Raw genomic sequence first — 18786 nt, 5'->3', positions numbered from 1 at the left:
GCAGCCTTGATTAACATATGAAACCCTGTAGGAAATAGTATGCTAGACTTATTTGACAGTGCACCATTTTACAAAAGATCACGTCTCTGTGGAAAGAAAAAAGGGGATAGTTAGGCCCAGTTGCTAGTAAGAATCACAGCAATATCCATTTATCCATTTGCTAGATTTTTTAATAAAGTGAGTCTGGAGGTAAAATCCTTCATTTTGGCCTCGAGCTTCTAGCTGACCTGAGCTGAACTTTAAAACTATACCTAATTTTAAGCACAAGGACTCATTCCTCTTACGTCAAGAAGTGCCTTTATGTCAATAGTTTCATTAACATGCAACAATTAATAGAGAAATATTTATATAACCCTGAGAACCAAGATGCTGTTTAAGTGCATCAAAAGGCAGGTAGTCACCTGCTTTTTCTAGGTAGTTCTTGGAGTGCCAAATTTTGTGCTCAGCAACAGCAGATTGAACCACAGTTCTTGTGGAAAGATAATAATATTGGCTGGAGAATGGTGCTGTCACTCCCTCTTTTCACACTACCAAGGGCTCTTTTCTTTCAAAAGGCAAAGCCCTTGCCTTGATCTGCTAAGACTTTCCCTCATTCATACACATAAGAGCAAAATTATGAAGAGGAACACAGATGTCAGTGAAAATGACGTCCCAGATTTGAGGTGTGCACCTCAGTATAGAGTTTAAGTTCAGTCTCAGGGCTGACCAGCTTTAGTCTGTACTTTAGAAAATGGAGTCCTACACTAATGAAACTCCCAATGACATTGCCATGCCTCATTACTGCAAAAAGCATTTTTTATCCTTACTATGACCTTTTTTCACTTCTAAAAATGCCTCCCAAAGTTGTAAGCTCTATCAAGTTAGAGAAGTTAAACCTATGTGGCTGGTGTTTTAGAGACAGCTCTGGTAGTTTGAAAGTCTGCAATTCAACATACAACTACCAAAAAATATCTTAAATTGTCTTGTACTTCACCACTACCAATCAGACCTTGAAAAGCCAAACCAATTACTGGGTTATCTGATATGTTATCAATAGGCTTGAGATAAACCTGGTCTGGGGCAAAACAATAGGGAGAAGTAGGCAATTCACAGTCTTTGCTTTATTTTTCATTTTGCTACACCCTGTCTTTCTACTGCATCTTGTTAGCACAGACACTGTGTGAAATAGAGGTCACAGGAGGCACCATTTGAAGAGCAGAGGAATAATGAACCAGATAAATACTAGGAGTGTCACAATGAAACCACATGGATGCGTGCATTAAAAGATGATGCAGGACAGTACTAGGAATCTGGTCATAAAACAGAGACTCCAAGATAATTTTTAATTAACTAAAATAGGACTTTCTGTACTGAACCTCAGTGAAACAGGCAAATTTCCAAGGCTTATTATTCTGGTTCAGATCCAACAAAGCATTTAAGTACTTGCTTATTTTTGAGCATTTGATTTGATCACTACCACTATCTCCTTTTCCAGAGTAAACCACAAGACATTGTAAAATTGATGCTTCTCATTTCTGCTAAATTTAAAGCCAGGTCACAACTGCTTTGCAAAACATAGAAACTCAAAAATAAAACATTACAAACAAATGACATCCAAGGCAATGTTGAGCATGAATGCCTGTTATCATCAAATTTATGTGAACTATAAATTTATATAATAACCATGTTTTGTAAAATCCAAAATGTTGTTCTAATGTCAAAAATACTGATGTGAATTCCAGAAAGCCCTATCTTTTACTAATACTTTCCAAGCTAGTGCAAGGCCATACAGCTTACAATATTTCCAAATACACGAATAACCAACGAAATTCACAGACACTCATAAGAATTTCCACACCGGCAGTTCTCTTTCCCACAGAATTTTCCAGTTTCTGGTAGGGCATTTGACAGCCAATATTATGCCCAAGAGCATTTTGTGGCAGAGAAAAAGCAGTCCTGTGCAATCTGGATCATAAGGTTGGCAAGAGATGTGACCTCTGTGATCGGGTTCCTGGGCTGTTCAGTGTCTTATGTGGAAATCTGCTGTTCTGGGGTTTGTTACAGATGGAGTTAGAAAGTTAGGTTAAAGACACAGAGAAGGCTCTGCATTTAACCATGTTAATGAATCATACTTCAGCTCAGGTAGCTAGTTAATCTAAGAATTACAGGAGCAAAGACAAGGGGATTAAATTTGTCTTTAGTGTAATTCTTTGGGCTTTAGGAGAATGTTCCAAGTCTGGGTTTTGGTTTGCTTAATCCAAAAAAAGACATAAAGAACAACTGCCACAGACCACAGAATATTGCATCAGGACAGTGGCAGATTGAAAGAGGGACTTATTTCCTTCCTTGTCTCCATGGATTTCACTTTTCTTGTGAACCCTTGAGCTTTTTTCCGTCCTCTTTGACACTTCTTGCCTCATCCTTCTTCTGTCTTCCCTGCTGTCCCCAACATGGGTTTAAGACTGCAATTAAATTACTTCAACAGCTCACAACAAAAGATCAACAAAAGAAGTGATTTTTTTTTCCATGGGAAAAGGAGAGGAGAGGAGAGGAGAGGAGAGGAGAGGAGAGGAGAGGAGAGGAGAGGAGAGGAGAGGAGAGGAGAGGAGAGGAGAGGAGAGGAGAGGAGAGGAGAGGAGAGGAGAGTTGGAATTATCCAATTATACAATTATCATCTAGGCCAATTGCCTGACCACTTCAGGGCTGAGCAAAAGTTGAAGCATATAATAATGTGAAATACTAATAAACAGTCTAATTTAGCTTCCCGATTGCCCTAAACTCCTTCAGCAGCCAATGAGAAAAAGAGGGGTGGGCCAAAAGAGAGGTCAGAGAGCAGGGATCTGAAAGCCCCTCTTAGGTGGGGAGGATGTTTCCCTTTGTTGATTATCTGAGGAATCTGCCTCTCACATCAGTAACATTTCCAAACATGTTGAAACATCTGTTCCATTTTAGGAATAAATTAGCTCACTTTTAAAGCATCCGTTCAAGCTGATATAAATTTAACTCAGATATACTCAATATGGCAAATCTGCCCACGTTTATACTAGAAATGGGCATCTCTCATCCCCAGATAGATTTTCATTAATAAAAACTTGCTCCTAAGATTTGCCCTCACTAGGGTCTTGCCTTCACTGACTTCACAGTGAAGTGAAGAGTTTTATGTGTCAGTGTGAGTTTTATGTCTCATGGGGCTGATAACCATGCACAGAGGGCTCTTGCAGCAGTGAGATGCATCCACAACAGCAGGGCTTGCTCGAGAGCATGGTCACTGTCCTTTCCTGGGGGAATCAAGACTGAGGGGACACAGATCTGCAATCTTGGGTCCCTCATGTGGCAGGAATTTCATCAGTGGAGCAGCTTTGGTTGGTTGGCCTGCCACCCCTCTGTGCCCTGGGATCATATGGATGCTCAGATCTGGGGTCCAAGTATCCCAGGTTAAAACTGAGTGGAAAGTGGATACCTTGTAGGAAGTGGAAAAGTCCTTAGGTAACAGGTTACTTGGGAGGGAAGTAATTTCCCTTCCAAGCCTTGGCTGTAAGACTGAGGTCCCTGGTGAAGAAAGTGACCATAGTGACCACAAGCTGCTGTTTTGTTAACCTGCCTTCAGGCTGGTGAGGTTTGTCCATCCCTCTCTTGTGCTTGTCCCAGCAGCTTTGGAACTGCTTGCTAACTTCAAGCAGGCAGCTGCATGTTCCTCTGCACTCATTCACAGAGAGCAGGGAGATGTTGGGGGTCCCCAAATGCAGGAGGAGTTTCAGCCCAAGGTGGCTTTGAGTCAGCAGCTGAGAGTCCAGCATGGAGAGAGATGCTCTGAGGGAACTGCTGTCCCCAAAACTGCCACTCATTTTGTGGGCTCTGTGCTCTCTCTCTCCCCTAGCATATGGTCCTCAGACATGCTTTGCATCCACCATGGGACTCTATTTCACCACCCCAGGCACTTGCAAGGTGCTTTCAGAACCATCTGGTACCCTGCTCCGTGGGCAGCACCCTCACTTTAGAAGCTAAAACTAAACATTGCTGTGAATAGAGCTCAAGCATGCTATTTTTGTTCATTTTTCCATTCAGGAATATTCACCTTCTGGCTGAGGCTTGCAGATGGCAACAGAGGGAACAAAATTCCAGTCTGAGAACACTTCCCATGGGCATGTAATTCCACTGTTTAAAAGGTTTGGATCAAACCCAGAGTACTGCCAGTCCCTCAAGGAGCCACTCAAAGGAGTTGATGGGACCTATAATAGCTACATGGAAAAGCTGGGTTTGCAGTGAGTTCTAAACCCTTCCTCCACAACCCTGTTAGGCATTTATTTGGCCACTGACAAAAATGTAAAAATAATTTTTTTAGACTTTTTATCTGTGATATTTTTTCTGCAAAGCCCTGAGACCCAGACGATACTTCTTCATCTGCCCTAGGTGTGTTGTGGCCACAGCTCTGGGTGTGCTTAGTGTGCTCTGAGTGCTCAGGGCCAGCACACTCCTGTGGCTCCAAGAAATCCCGTGTCCAAGAGCCTGTGATGGCCTTCAAGAGGAGGGTTTTTAAGAGTCTGGTCCTTGGCTCTGGAGAGCTGCACAAAGCCAGTGGTTGCTCTGGGACATGCAGTAATAGAACATCTTTGGTAGAGGTATAAATACCTTTATGAATCTAAATGATTTTGACAATTAATTAGTCCCACTTGTGGGTGCTTTTGTTGATTTGCATCTACATCCTCAACGAGATGTCAGCAGAGCTGATATGATTAGCACCAGCAAATCCCAGAGTTCTTTGGTCAGCTGCCTAAACACCTTTGCAGTCATACAGAAACCTACATTAGGGACTGTCAGAGGAGAAAGAGCTCCAATACCATATATGCCACCCAAATGCACGTGTCCAACACTTCCCTCTGAATAAAAGTGTTCCTGACTCCACAGCGAAAAACTTCTGTGATGTGCATGGAGGCCCTTGAACTGCACCCCCACAATATGTGTAAAGAGGTACTGCTCGAGTGTTCTTTTGTTCACGCACTTTTTATTTGCTAGAACAAATTTAGACTGGAAAAACAGGTTCTCTGCTGGGTCCAGGCTGTGTTTGCATTCCTTGCTTCGCAGTCGATGACTTGCAGGAGCCCCTCTGATTTTTGTTCAATAAAGAGGATTACCTCCAGACCACACTGCATGCCTGTATGAATGTGTGTGATGCTACTGTCTCTCTTTTATCCACTTATTAGTGAGACTCACTCAGGGGATATATAGGAAAACACAGAGGGAAGCTGCCCCTATTTAGTCTTTGATTCTAAGTGGGGCAAAAAGAGATGATCAGGGCAGAGAAGCAGATCTTTGGTAGCAGGTGCCACCTGCCACCAGAATCTGAATTTTGTTCATGAGGTCTGTGAAGAAAGCAGCAGAGCTCTGGGCACCCACTCCATTTCAGAAGGGTGAGAGCTGCCTCTCAGCTGTTAACCAAAAGCTCATGCCCGCCCCATCCAACCCCAAGAGTCCCACATTTACAGCTTTATTTTGGAAAATAAGTCTGATACTCCAGGAGTTTGGCTTTCATGGTTCCTGCATCTCAATATGTTGCAGCATTCAACAGCAGTGAGTGAAGGACAGGGCACCCCTCTATAAGAATTTCTATGTTTTATCCCTCAAGTAGTCTGAACAGAACATCAGGCAAATGAGATGCTTTGCAACCGTTTCAGATAACCCTGTGTCATTTACTAAATGGTCGTGGGTGGCTGTAGCTCTGATTAGAATTTCTCTGAGTGTCCTTTGTGTTAAATTAATTTCCAGGGTCACAGTGAGCTTTTAGGGGATGAATTGGTTATTTGCCTCCACACTGCTCTCATCTCATTAGCCTGCACTCACTGCTCCCTGTGCAAGGCATGGCAGCATTTCCCTGAGGCTCCGATTTCTTGTTTTATCCCCTCCATGTGGAGCAGGTTTGATCACCTTTCCTTGCAAACGTTTTGAAAACAATGAAGAACCCCTCTCACGCTCCTCACCTTCCATGTGGCAGCCAGAGTATGGTTTCTTGAGGGCTCTGCAGGCACCTTTCCCTGTTGAGAATAAGTCCCCTCAGCTAATGACTGCCTTGAAACGCCTCTGCCAAGCACCCCCAGAGAGACAGCATGTGCTGTTCTGCAAAGTGATCCAATTCTGATTTGTTGCACCTACAAGAAGTCCTCATGATTGTGTGAAATTGTGTGTGAACAAGCAGTTGAATTGCAGTTCCTCAAACATAATTAATCCAAAAACAGAGCAGCAGAAATGCTCCTTTTATCTCGCCTAAGGGTTGATGATATACAGAGCACCCCAGAATCAAAAGAGTGACAAAGCAGATGTTTGCTAGTCTGTGAATTTTTTTATAATGCAAAAATGGCTTTTATCTCTTGCTGTCTGCTTTTGAGTGCTCATCACTGTGCTTTGATAAATGGCAATAAATATATTTAGCATATGTTTTGTTCATCAAAAAGTTAGTCTACTTCATGTAATTTGGAGACAAAAGAGAAACCATGAAAAAACACAACACATATGAATGTCTGCTGTGCAAAGCAGGACTGTAACTACCACTTCAATTAGAAACGCCCAAAAAAAAGGAAGGGGAAAAAAAAGACAAAGGAATTAAAAAAAAGGTGATCTGGCTCAGGTTGCATAGTCTGCCCTATGAAGTATGCCATTTTCCTAATAGCATTACATAGACTTTCCTTTACCCCCACAGAAGATAATGCAGCATGGACTCAAAATAAAGTGGGTAGGTTTGTTCCAGAAATGCCTCATGAGGTGGAAGGAAAAGAGCAAGATCCTCTCAGTTCTTTGTCCAAAAGAGGCTGATTTGATCTGTAAGTCACAAACACATTGCCAGCACCACCTTCACCTTAGACAGCAGGATGGGGAGATGCTGTCAATTTTAACAGAACATCATATTTTTAAAGGTGTGAAAATGTCTTGGAAGTACTTTTCAAAATACCTGTATCTGTTCTAGACCTGGCCTTCACTTGCTATGCAGATATATCTAACTGTCAGTTTAAATTGCCTCACCCTTGCTCTATTCTATGTGACTTGAACCTGCTGGAGCTAAGACCATGTCTGCTTTTTCCCATTTGCTGCCTTAGAGCATTTGTGCTCTTAGTTCAGAAAGAGGTCAGAAAACATGTATGGACCTCTAAGACTCTCACGTTAAACTGGAAAATACATCTCAGTTTCTGTAGCCCTTCTGTAGAAGCTGATGTCATTATCATTACTGTCACCCAGACCAACTCAAATGGAACCCAGAACCCATTTGCAGCCAGGTAAACAGGAAAGCATCTTTCAACGGGAGGCCAAGCCTGAACGTGTGCCCCTGCCTTGAGGGTCATTAAATATGTTCTTGAAACATCCAAGTAAGCTCAAGTAACGTTTTCTTTTCAGGGCTGCACCCCTGGTTTTGAACCTATGTCACAGAAAGCAGAATCCAGGCCTGAGTTGGCCTGTAAGGGGAGGGAATAATGTTGCAATAACACAGTCAAGCTTGCTGCCCTGGCAATGAATGCTAATCTCATGCTGCTCTCACAGTGAGTAATGTTTAAAATAAATAAATCCTGCAGGCAAGTTGCTGTTAGTGCAATTGTCGGGTTATATTTTTGTGTCAAGCTTTTTATCATACTAGTGCAGCAGAAGAACAGTGTGTTTGCAGGGCAAGTTTCAGCCAGGGCACAAGAGCACTTTCAGTCTGTTAATAAATAATGGGCTCTATGGATCTGGTTTTTGCAGTGTGGCTCAAAAAACCAACCCCTTCATATAACAATATGCAAGTGCTATTGAAACAAAAGAAAACAAAATCAAGACATTTTATTGCTAGTGCCAGGGAATATCAGACACCTCCTTCTCTGGAGAGAGTGGGAACCCTGTGAGTGCAATGGCAGCTACAGCTGTACCTCAGTTGTACAGTGATGTGCCCTTGTGCTCTTCCACGTGTTCTGGTCAGCACAGGTAGTGGTGATACAATTTGCTCATGGACTTTGCTCATGGAATGTCTTTCCTATAACTAAAGGCTGTTCAATAGTCTGAAGGCCAGATCCTCAGTGGGACTCGGGCATCCTTGCATTTAGGATTTGACGGTATCACATCATGTAGAAGGCTAGAGGTTATCATTCTCTTGAGTTTATGAGTTAGCAGCAGCAAATGCCTACATCTTAACATTCCCAATGTAAGGATATGATAGACTAGGAAGAGGAAAGATAGCCAGGGCCCCCATAATTTTGCTGTACAAAGCTCACAGTAGTTCTCCACTTCGCTGTAGAGACACAGTTAATTTCACTGAATTGAAGGGAGATCAGGCCATTTAAAAATGTGCAGGACTTCCTAAAAAGTACACCCCAGGCCCTTCAGAATGGTCTGTGACAACACCAGCATATATTAGTAGAATACACTGCTTTGCCCAGCTTGGGAACTGCCTGATGCCAAGACAGGCATGTCTCTCCAGCACTTAATCCGCTTTTAAGTGAACCTTTAGAAAGAGTTAGAAAAAAGAAACACTTACTTGGTCCAAGACCTATGGAAAATGCAGCAACATAAACGAGCAGGCTGGCCAGTGACAGCCACTTCAGAACAACAGGAACCTCCTCACTTTCCATGTGAGAGCCTCTTGTGCTTTTGCCTCCCACCAGGGTAGTTCTGTTCAGCTCTCCTGTTCTGGCAACACCTGGGCCTCTCTGTGCATCAAATGAGAATCTTTCTGGTGAAGTCATTCTAGCAAAGAGGTCCTTGAGACTCCCATTGGTGACACCAGTGAGGTTCCCTGGTCTCTGGAGAAATAAATCCTCTGGAGGTTGGCTTCTACAGACATTTGTGAAATTCACATGTATGTTACGGTTCACCAACCCCATAGTCACCAACGACACTGCCATAACAGAAGAGCCAATGCACAGAAAAGTTTTACTTCCAACTTGGTCCACAAAAACTGTGGCTGGGACTGTGCTGACCACTTTAACCACTCCAACTCCAGTAGAAGCCAAGCTGGCAGCTTCATTGCTCTGGAATCCAACTGACTTCAACACAGTTGATGCGTAAAATAAAATGTTGGGTTGACCAGTTGTTTGGACAAAAAATACTAGAGTGAGTCCTACCAACATTCGGGCCCTCATGTTGCTTTTTGAACGAAACAAGTCCAAGAAACCATACTGATTTTCATCTTTCAGGGAAGACTTGATCACAGTAAGTTCTTTAGTAGCATCTGATGTTTCTCGTAGCCTTTCCAGTACTTTTCTTGCAGCTTCATCATTATTTTTCATTACAAGAAACCGAGGACTTGGAGGAAGGAAATACATGGCAATAGCCTGCAAAGCACCTAAGGGAATCACAAGGCCAAACATGTACTTCCAGCCATGAGATACACTGGCAAAGGCATAATTTGAAATATAGGCACAGAGAATACCTATCACAATCATGAGTTCATTTAATGATACAAGGAGTCCTCTTCTGTGCTGTGGGGCGATCTCAGCAATATATACACACGTTGCAATTGATGATAGTGATATGGAAACACCTATGGCAATCCGTCCCACAATAAGTATCCCATATGATTCATAGGGCAGTAAAATCAAACTCCCCAACACGAGTAAAGAAGATGCAACAATAATAGAAAGTCTCCTTCCAAATCGGTCTATCAGGAAGCCACCAGTAAGGGCTGCAAATAAGGCCCCAAAAAGTAAGGAACTTACAACAATTTCCTGCTCTCTGCAAGAGAGTGCCAATATGCTGCCCATCTGAAGGAGAGCTCCAGAGATAAGGCCCAACTCATAACCCATCAGAAGTCCACTTACAGCAGCAATGGCAGAAGTCAGAAATGTAAATGTTCCACAGCCTGAAATAAGAGAAGAAACACACGGATTTCAAAAGTGTGACTTCTGCAACATTCTGGCAACTAATAACTTTATTTGATATATCAGTCCAAAAAATCTTTTTGAAACTTTTAGGTAAAGCTGTTAGGTGTATGCAAACCCAAAGGCTATTTCTTAAAAGAAAAAAAAGAGATAGGACTTTTAAATTCATATAAAACCCTCTTTAATTTGAATCCTTTTAGGTTTCTTATCTTTCTGATTAGAAGGCAATAAGGTTTTGATCAGGCCCTAAATAATGAAGCCTTCTGCCTCAGAATATTGTTTCAAAACACAACACTGACAATAAATACACAACCTTTGGTAAAAGAGCAATTTTTGCTGTGAGACATTCTCACTGGTTTTTTTTTTTCTGTACTGAACTGTGGAAATCTTGTTCAGTCAACTGGTGTACCATGGGCAAGGAAAGCAGCAGTTTCCCAGCTAAATTTCTTAAGCCTTAACTTGAATAAGTAACAAGTTTTCTCTTGCCACTTACTAATTCATTTGCTCCATCTGAGGATGCCATGAAGACTGCTGATATCAGTTGATTTATTTTGTCAAACAGAAACTTATTCACTGAACACCAGGCTGATCCAGATAGCTGGAACATTCTAGGGAAACCAATTTTTGAGGTAAAAAGTCATGAACTTATGAACTTTCTGGGCTTTGCTCATTACTAATCTCAGATTCTTTGGAATACCAGGATCAAATATTTTGCATAGCTTATGACAGTCATGATGTCAGGAATAAAAAACAGATGGTGAAAACATAAACCAAACGGAGATTATATGCCTTTGAACATCCACTTTAAAACAAACTCATTTTATACAACTGCAATTCATTGTTTATTGTTACAAGATAGATTTGAGTGATAGCATTCTACTAACTGTGAAGCCTTTTGCACCCTAAACCTTGAGGAATATATCAGTTTGTTATTGTTGGTCCTGTTCTTTCTCCTAGTATGATTTTACTCTCATCACGAGGTTGGCTGCCACACAACTAGGAAAAGAGTGAGTTGACTTTGATTTTTCTGGTTAGCTGAAAAGATAGGACATGTGTGAGGAGAGGTAGCTTTTGCAGTGTAACAGAGTCTGTGTTCCAGTTAACTCTCCTGGAACAAGTACTTGCCAGCTTGGCTTGGCTGGAAAGGGGTATATGGACCTATTGAAAATGATACATAGATTTTGTTTATTTTTAGCTTATTTTTCTAAGGCATTAAGGGTCTTTGATCATTCTGGCTGCCTGGAGTTTCTTGCCAGTAACTTCTGAGCACATTGGCAAGGATCAGTCCCGTTTGTCAGAGGTTATTACATTTCTTAAGCATATTGTGAAGAGAGGGGAGGAGAGCAGCCCTAGCAATATGCCTGCATTACTAAGATGAGCAATAGCAGAGCTCAGGATTGGACCCTGGCATTGGCTGTGTATCCCACTACATTGCTGGCATAGTCCCTGGGATGGTTGTGCCCCAAGCCACCTCAGGGTTTCCTCATGATTCCTGGAGGTAGCCTGGCTCACAGGAGGCTGGGTTATTTTGGAAGGTAGCAGAGTATAACTGTGTGACTATAAGCTGTGCCTCCGGAGTCAGGAGAGATGTGTAAGCCCTGTTAAGATAAATATCACCTATTGGCTTTCCTACCAGCAGCTCTGAGCTATTGGGTGCACCCATCATACCTCAGCCCACTCTGCCTCTGGACTCAGACAGCTGGCAAACCAGACATAGATGAGAGAGGTTAAAAGCACATGGGCATATAAGGGCACATTAAAAAAAGCACATAAGGGCATGGGGGAAATGGGAGTATTTTCAGAAGTCATCCAGAAGGTGGGGTGGATTGTAAATTTGTTGTGGTGGAGGTGGAACAGCATGAAGAAAATATCAGAAAAAAAATTTTTTAAATGTATACTGTGTTATCCATGTCTGCCTTATGGCTAAAGCTGCTTCTTCCTTCATGTCTGCCGTATCCAAGATCATTGCACTTACTTTAAACAGAGGTTAGTATATGAGTTAGGGCATCTTAGTGTGGTTGGAGAGCAGCCAGACAGAGAGGGACCTGGGAGTCTGGATTGGCAGGAAGCTGAACATGAGCCAGCAGTGTGCCCAGGTGGCCAAGAAGGCCAATGGCATCCTGGCCTGGATCAGGAACAGCGTGGCCAGCAGGCCCAAGGAAGTGATTCTGCCCCTGTACTCAGCGCTGGTGAGGCCACACCTCGAGTCCTGTGTCCAGTTCTGGGCCCCTCAGTTCAGGAAGGATATCGAGGTCCTGGAGCAGGTCCAAAGGAGGGCAACCAGGCTGGTGAAGGGACTCCAGCACAGATCCTATGAGGAGAGGCTGAGGGAGCTGGGGCTGTTCAGCCTGGAGAAGAGGAGGCTCAGGGGAGACCTCATCACTCTCTACAACTCCCTGAAAGGAGGGTGTAGCCAGGGGGGGTTGGTCTCTTTTCCCAGGCAACCCTCAGCAAGACAAGAGGGCACGGTCTCAAATTGTGCCAGGGGAGGTTTAGGTTGGACATTAGAAAGAATTTCTTTACTGAGAGGGTGATCAGACATTGGAATGGGCTGCCCCGGGAAGTGGTGGATTCTCCGTCCCTGGAGATATTTAAAAAGAGACTGGATGTGGCACTCAGTGCCATGGTCTGGTAACTGCAGTGGTAGTGGATCAAGGGTTGGACTTGATGATCTCTGAGGTCCCTTCCAACCCAGCCAATTCTATGATTCTATGATCTCACTTCTTTCACACACTGAACAGCACTCTGGAGGAAACACTTGACTCCAGCTAAGCTGCTTTGTGCTACATTTGCTCCAACCTCCAATGCATGCATGCAATATACTTTTTATCAATATAAAACCTAATTTCTCCTTTCCACACTTCTGACTTGCCTGGTTGCTGTATATTACTAGTCTTGGAAAATACACCCTTCCAATGTATTCCGGCTGGAAAAAAGGTCTGGTAACAACACAGTGTTGTGCTGAATGAATGAGTTTGGGGTCAGAAGCTAATGTGATCACAGTGCTCTGCCCAAACTACTGTTCATTGCTGATAGTTTTGCTTTCTTGAATTCGTCTATATTTTACATCATTGAATCATGTAGATTTAACCTAAAATTTTCCTTTAATTTTTATATTTTGAAGCCAATAGAGGCCATTGTGGTTCGTCCAGTCTGACACTCATGAACATAACTCTCCAGACACGTATAAATGACACTTTATTTGAACTAAGCAATTAAAAATACTCAACTTTGATTGAAAAATGATAGTGGTTGAAAGACAGTGACTTAAAGTCATAGCTTGTCTCAATGATCAATTGCTGTTACTGTAGATTATCTATAAATTATTTCTAGACTTAATTTCTGCAACTTCAGCTTCCAATTGTCAGATCCCATTCTCCATTTGCCTGCATTTAGCTGAGTTCACTACTACAAAATTATAGCCTGACACCAAGTCATCCCATGGAACTCTCCTTGATAAGCCACTTAGCCCTTGAGGATTTATAACTTTGTCAGAACCTTAGGTATTCAAAGTCCTGCTCTCTGAACCCTACCCAGATTATCAAATTCTTCAAGTAATTGTGAGCCAAACCCAGTGCTCCTGCTGTGCCAGGTAGGAACTTGACACCATTATTCCACTCCCACTGGACATATTCCCTCTGCATTCTTAAGGGTACTCACAACCATGTATAGGAACTCATCTTCTGCTAGTTATCCTCCATAAAAACAAAATTCTGTTCTGACTGGGGTCTTTCCAAGGCACTGCCTTTCCTTTAAAAATGGCCTGGCTTCCTACTCCCTAGCTAGAAACGTAAATTACTTTATATTTGTATTAAAATGCAAAAGATGGGTTTCACTTACCTAACTGCAAGAGAACTACAGCATCTATAGATTCCTTCTGTAACTACTTTTGAAAAACAGGCATTTCTAGATGTCTGGAGTAGGTAAATATGCCTATTCCTCTCCATTGCCTATAAAAGGAATCTGTGTAGCTTGCTCAAATGCAGATGCCAAAAACTGAGAGAAGAACCCCACACAAAACCTTCGCTTGCTCTCAGTATGGCAACACACCTGAATTGCATTTGGCCAGTGATATATATCCCATTTATCAATCACCTGTCACTTTTATCACCTGCAACTAATCATTTATTATCTTCTTCCAGGCAACTGAGGAAAAATGTTAAGTAACAGAAGGACAGAAACTGAGTTTAAGGCTCTCCAGCAGTAGCACAGCAGTGTGGACGCTGTCTCCTATTTATACTTTGAGAACTGTGTCCTGCATGGCTTTGAATTCTTTAGATGTGTGACTGACTGTCAGTTTTGTGTGGTTCCAGTTTCTCATTCAAAATGACAGTTCCAAGTCAAATATCTTGACAGAGTCCACCAGCAGCACTGTTAGTTTCTATTCAGACTGTGCTCTCCTCAGCCTGTGGTCCTCAGGTCAGAGCAACCATGGAGATTATTTATTTTTAATCTGAGTGACTGTACAAACTATGTGTGGAGCTTGGACACCTAGGAAGTTGCTAGGGAAGCACTCAAGAGCATATATTTCTTTTTTCTTCCACTATAGCAGCTTAAACAGTGTCTTAATGTTTCCTTAGTCTGTTTTCACTTGGTCAACTGGTATCCTTGTTCATTTGTCCGGTGACAAACTCTGACAATTTTTAGAACTAGCAGAGGGCTGTACCTAAAGCAGATCCCTGAAAGAAAAGCAGATTCTGAGGTGATACAGAGGGAGGCACATTATCTTTCTGCTTTATCAGCAGTAAACTCAGCAGTTAACTCGGTGCCTCTTGTCCCTCACAGGCACTTTTTTGCTGAGAAACATCCTTATAGCACTATGAGGTTTTGTTGTAGTTGGTGCACCTAAGCCTTGCCTGTCCAGTACTGCCTGCTGAGTTAAACCCTGAAATCTCTGCTTGGTTTTCCTTCATGCTGTTCCTCCAGACAAAATTCCCTCTGACTTCAGCATGTGTTTTGCTTTAACATTTTCAGATAAAGCATGTTGCAGTAGAGGTACTTGCGATCCTTTTAAGTGTCACTTTTAATGATGTTTCTGGCAGTTCTTAGGCATTCCTTTTTTAAAAAATGAGCTTCTTAAAATGCATATTTCTCTTATTTTATGAGATGCCTGCAAAATACATGGCAGTGTGCAGCCCAGGGGAATAAAATATTTTAATGATGGCTTCCAGAGAAATTTTTTCTCCTCCTGACTGCAACAAACACCATGGCTAAAGAGTGTGTGACTGGTATGTGACAACTGATTGGAAAGTCTATCCTTTAGTTTCCCTGTAAACGACATGGTTTCTCACAACTGTTACTCAGGTCAAAAGCAGAACTACTTGGCAAACAAACTTATCGTTAAGAACATTTGCTGGAAATGTTTATGCTTGGTTCCTGAAAAGGAGACCAAGTGCTGTTGTAGTATAGCAGAGTGTACTGCTGATGATACTGGATGGGGCCAAGTAGTAAGGGTGTGCCCTTTTACTTATTTTCTAGCATATGGTTGGGAAAATGCAGTCCTTCCAAAGGCAAAATATTTGGTCTGTGCATGTACTTTATGGGCATAATGGATAAATTATCTTTGCCAGGGAAGATCTGTAAGAAGGCTGATCTGGGAAACACCACTCTTCCCCCAGTTCACATGCAGGAAAGCTACAGGAAAGGTGCCTGGGAGCCTTTTCCAACCTCACCTTTGTAGTACCACACTCCACATTAGTCCAGACACTGAGATTTTTGCAATGTAGTTTTCTTTCTTTTCAGTTTCCATTCCCTATGTGTACAGAAAACTAGTGGGACTGGGGGAGAGATTACTTTATGTGCACATATATTTATTTTTATAGGAGAGGACTCAATGGTCTCTTCCAACATGGGGCTTTCTTCTTTTGGCTTTGATTTAATCTGAGATGAGGAAAATCTCAATTTGGAAGGGAAGTCTTTTCCTGGAAGGTCAAATATACGCTCTTTAAATCCTTGATGATTCTTTCATCTATTCAGTCATTTGAAAGGTGAAATCAAGCTCTGTCAGCCATTGGATAATAAGCACAGAAAATCATGATGAGTTGAGTGCATTGCATAGATAGAAATCCACAACACAGAATATCCATGTTTCAATAGATCAAGATATCTACTTTCATCCATGATACAGCATCTGTATCTGAAAATTTTAAGCTATCTTTAACAACATATTTCTTCTCCATCTGAGTGCTATATGGCATACAAAAAAGTTTGCCTTTACAGAGAAATAGTGTTTAGAATTCCCTAAATTGTCTTTAGGGGAGTATTTTGCTGAAGAGTGTAACACGTGGATCACATGGTTCTGTAAGATAAACTTTTAATGGCAATGTGTTGGGAATTTCTGCATAATTCAATCATGATTTTATTTCTCGTGAAAGGTAATTATCCCATTTTTTTCTGCACTGTCACAGTCATCTTCCTTTCTTTCCTTTTTCATACAGCTGTCTGGTGTAAAGAAATATATATTTCCCTGTTGATCTATTCTAATGCCTGACATTTCCTTAGATCCAGTTGCTGTTCAGTATGTGCAGCTATCCATGTTCCTCTCAGCAAAGACACATGTGATCTAACTGTCTATGTAGAAGTGTGGCATGGGACCTAAAACTATTACCCAACAAAAGCTTATTGGAAGAAAGAAATGGTGGCTTTAGGACAAAGCCATGTTGCAAGGAGAGCTGGAAAATCCCCAAAATCATTAAATTTGTCCAAAAAGAGTAGCACTGCCATGTAGGATCATGACCATTTGACAAATGTTAATTTGTGTGAAAGGAAAAACCTAAACAAAGTTTTGTAAATTGAACTAAAAAGGCAGAAGGAAGATAATGGTATCACACATTTTCACACACCTAAACTCTTGAGATGGTGTGAAGCACTGTATATTTTGTACAGGGTAAGCCTGATGATGTGAGGGTAATACTCGAATTTCATGAACAAAAGGCCCCAGGCACTGAAGGAAAGACAGGGAATGAAGATCCTGGGCAGACCCATCCTGGACATCTGGCCATCACTCTCTGTGCTCTGCAATGTATTTTCACTAAGTCAACAAGCAGTCTGGCCCTTCATTACATTAAATGGCAAATGGGCTTTGTTTTGTTATTTTCCAGGAAAAATCAAAACATTCTTTTAATTCCAAGCTAAATAATTACAAATTCTTGAGGTTACTTCTTTCATTTCTGAGGGTAAGGCCAGGTGTGTAGTTTGCACATACTCTTCTAACTGCACATACTCGTCTAACTTCCCCTAACAGTAACTTTGCTGTTTATTTATTGTAACTGCTCTGCTTTCCTTTGGTAACACTATCCTATAAGCATCTGCTCCCCCCATACCCTAAGGTAATGTTAAGTAGATCTGCACACCAACTAGCTTTCTGTTCTTGATTAACCTCTGCTTCCTCTTCTTCCAGTTATCAGTAGATGTTGCTGGACTGATCTCTCTTACACTCCAACAAAGCATCTGTGCTGCAGTATGTGAACATACACCCGTCAGTCAGTTCGTTCATTTTTAAGTGAACAAAACCTGCTCAGGGCAGAGTAGTTTCTGTCTTAAAATGCTGCTTTCCTGTTTGGGTAAAATCGTCTTGTGGGTGAGAAAAGTCACAATGGTGGGTGAGTTTCCCACAGTCATCAGTGACAGAAACTCAAGATGCAAAACCATGCTGTAACTTAGGAAAACTGTCTGGGTAGGACAGAAAGGCAAGGAGCTATGAAATTCATCCTCAGCACTTAAATATCTTTGCATAAGAAATGATACAGCTGATTTTTCAGTGTGCCAGCACAGAAACCCTGTTTCTTCATGAAATACCAAGAGAAAAGACCCAGGGAGTTCCCCCCCCCCAGCTCTGTACTTTCTCCCTGCATGAGCAGGTGCAATGTTTGTGTGGCCTCCTTCCCCTTCAGTTGAAAAGGGCTGAATTGCTCCCAGGCAAGCAAGGACAGGAGCACTGTTGCTACCTTAGATGGCAGCAAGCTCTCCAATTTTTCAGGTGACTGATCTTCATAAAAGGAAAGGGATTTACACAACAGACACCACATGCATGAACAGTCGGACCGAGGCCATTTGGGAAACGGATCACATAACCTTTCATTCAAAATTCAAGCCGGCGTTTCTCTCCCTTGCTCGCATTTTCCCCTCTCACACTTTTAGAAATGGAGACAGCATGCCTAGAGAGTCCCTTGCCTTCGAGGGGATGATTTTCCCTCTTCCCAGAGCAGGAGCTCTGTGGGCACCCTGGGGCTGGCCAAGAGCTGGCATCCAGTTCTGCTGCCTTACCTGCTGCAGCCGGGAGCTTGCGGAGGTGGCGGTGGCTTCTGTGGCGGCTGCCCCGGCTGCTCTCCTCATCTTCCCCTGTTCTCATCTCCTGGCTCTGCTGGCCGAGGTCCTCTGTACTCTGCCCAGGTACCATTGTCACTGTCTTTGCACTTCAGGGCAGAAGCTCTTCACAAAGCAGCTGTCGTTCGTCGTCCCCCGAGGAAAGGGAAGGCTGTTTTCCTCATGGCAACAAGTTGCTGGGGCTGGCTGAAACCAAACGCAAACCACGAAGTGGTTTGTGAACAACTTTGTTCCTATTTCAGAAGGCTTTGCCCTTTGCAGTGACACAGCCTGTTGCTATTCTTGGGAGCCTATTGCAGGCAAGGGGAGGGCCGTCTGTCGGAAGTATTGCTTTTGCCTTTTAACAAATAGTTGGAGGCATCATACGTCCACACACAGCTCGATGCACATTCCTTACCCGTTAGCTTAAAGGGTCTCTCTCTCCCCTGCACTCTCTCTTCCCTCTGATGTTCCCACACACAGGTTTTTAACAGAGAAGGTGTACTGAAGGGAAGTGTTTGTTGCATCAGCTGAAGTTAGGGCACCAAGCAGGCACACACAGCATCGCTTCGTTCTTGTGAATTCAGAGCAACTCGTAGTGAGAAACAGCAGAAAGGAGAAAAAGCCATGGCAGCCCTTTGCATTCTGCAACAAGATATTTCATGGCATA

At 42.5% G+C, this 18786-nt stretch overlaps 1 protein-coding gene across 3 annotated transcripts in view; it reads right to left on the bottom strand.

Moving 5' to 3' along the window:
* Positions 1-18419, bottom strand: part of SLC2A12 (solute carrier family 2 member 12) — a 33021-nt gene extending 14602 nt beyond the window's left edge. Inside the window, exons 1-3 of one of the 3 annotated variants that reach the window (XM_071740864.1) lie at positions 18078-18419; positions 8471-9793; positions 805-2027 (exon numbers count right to left, since the gene is read on the bottom strand). In XM_071740864.1, coding sequence (XP_071596965.1) covers positions 2008-2027; positions 8471-9793; positions 18078-18210 — 1476 coding nt within the window. In that variant the 5' untranslated portion in view covers positions 18211-18419 and the 3' untranslated portion in view covers positions 805-2007. Of the gene's footprint in view, positions 1-804; positions 2028-8470; positions 9794-18077 lie in introns of those variants that run through there. The other 2 variants (XM_071740863.1, XM_071740862.1) reach the window with 2 other exon arrangements.
* Between the last annotated feature and the right edge of the window lie 367 nt (positions 18420-18786).

Source organism: Heliangelus exortis, chromosome 3 (assembly GCF_036169615.1).
Source record: "Heliangelus exortis chromosome 3, bHelExo1.hap1, whole genome shotgun sequence".
NCBI classification, from domain to species: Eukaryota; Metazoa; Chordata; class Aves; order Apodiformes; family Trochilidae; genus Heliangelus; species Heliangelus exortis.
This window is presented reverse-complemented; position numbering and strand designations above follow the sequence as displayed.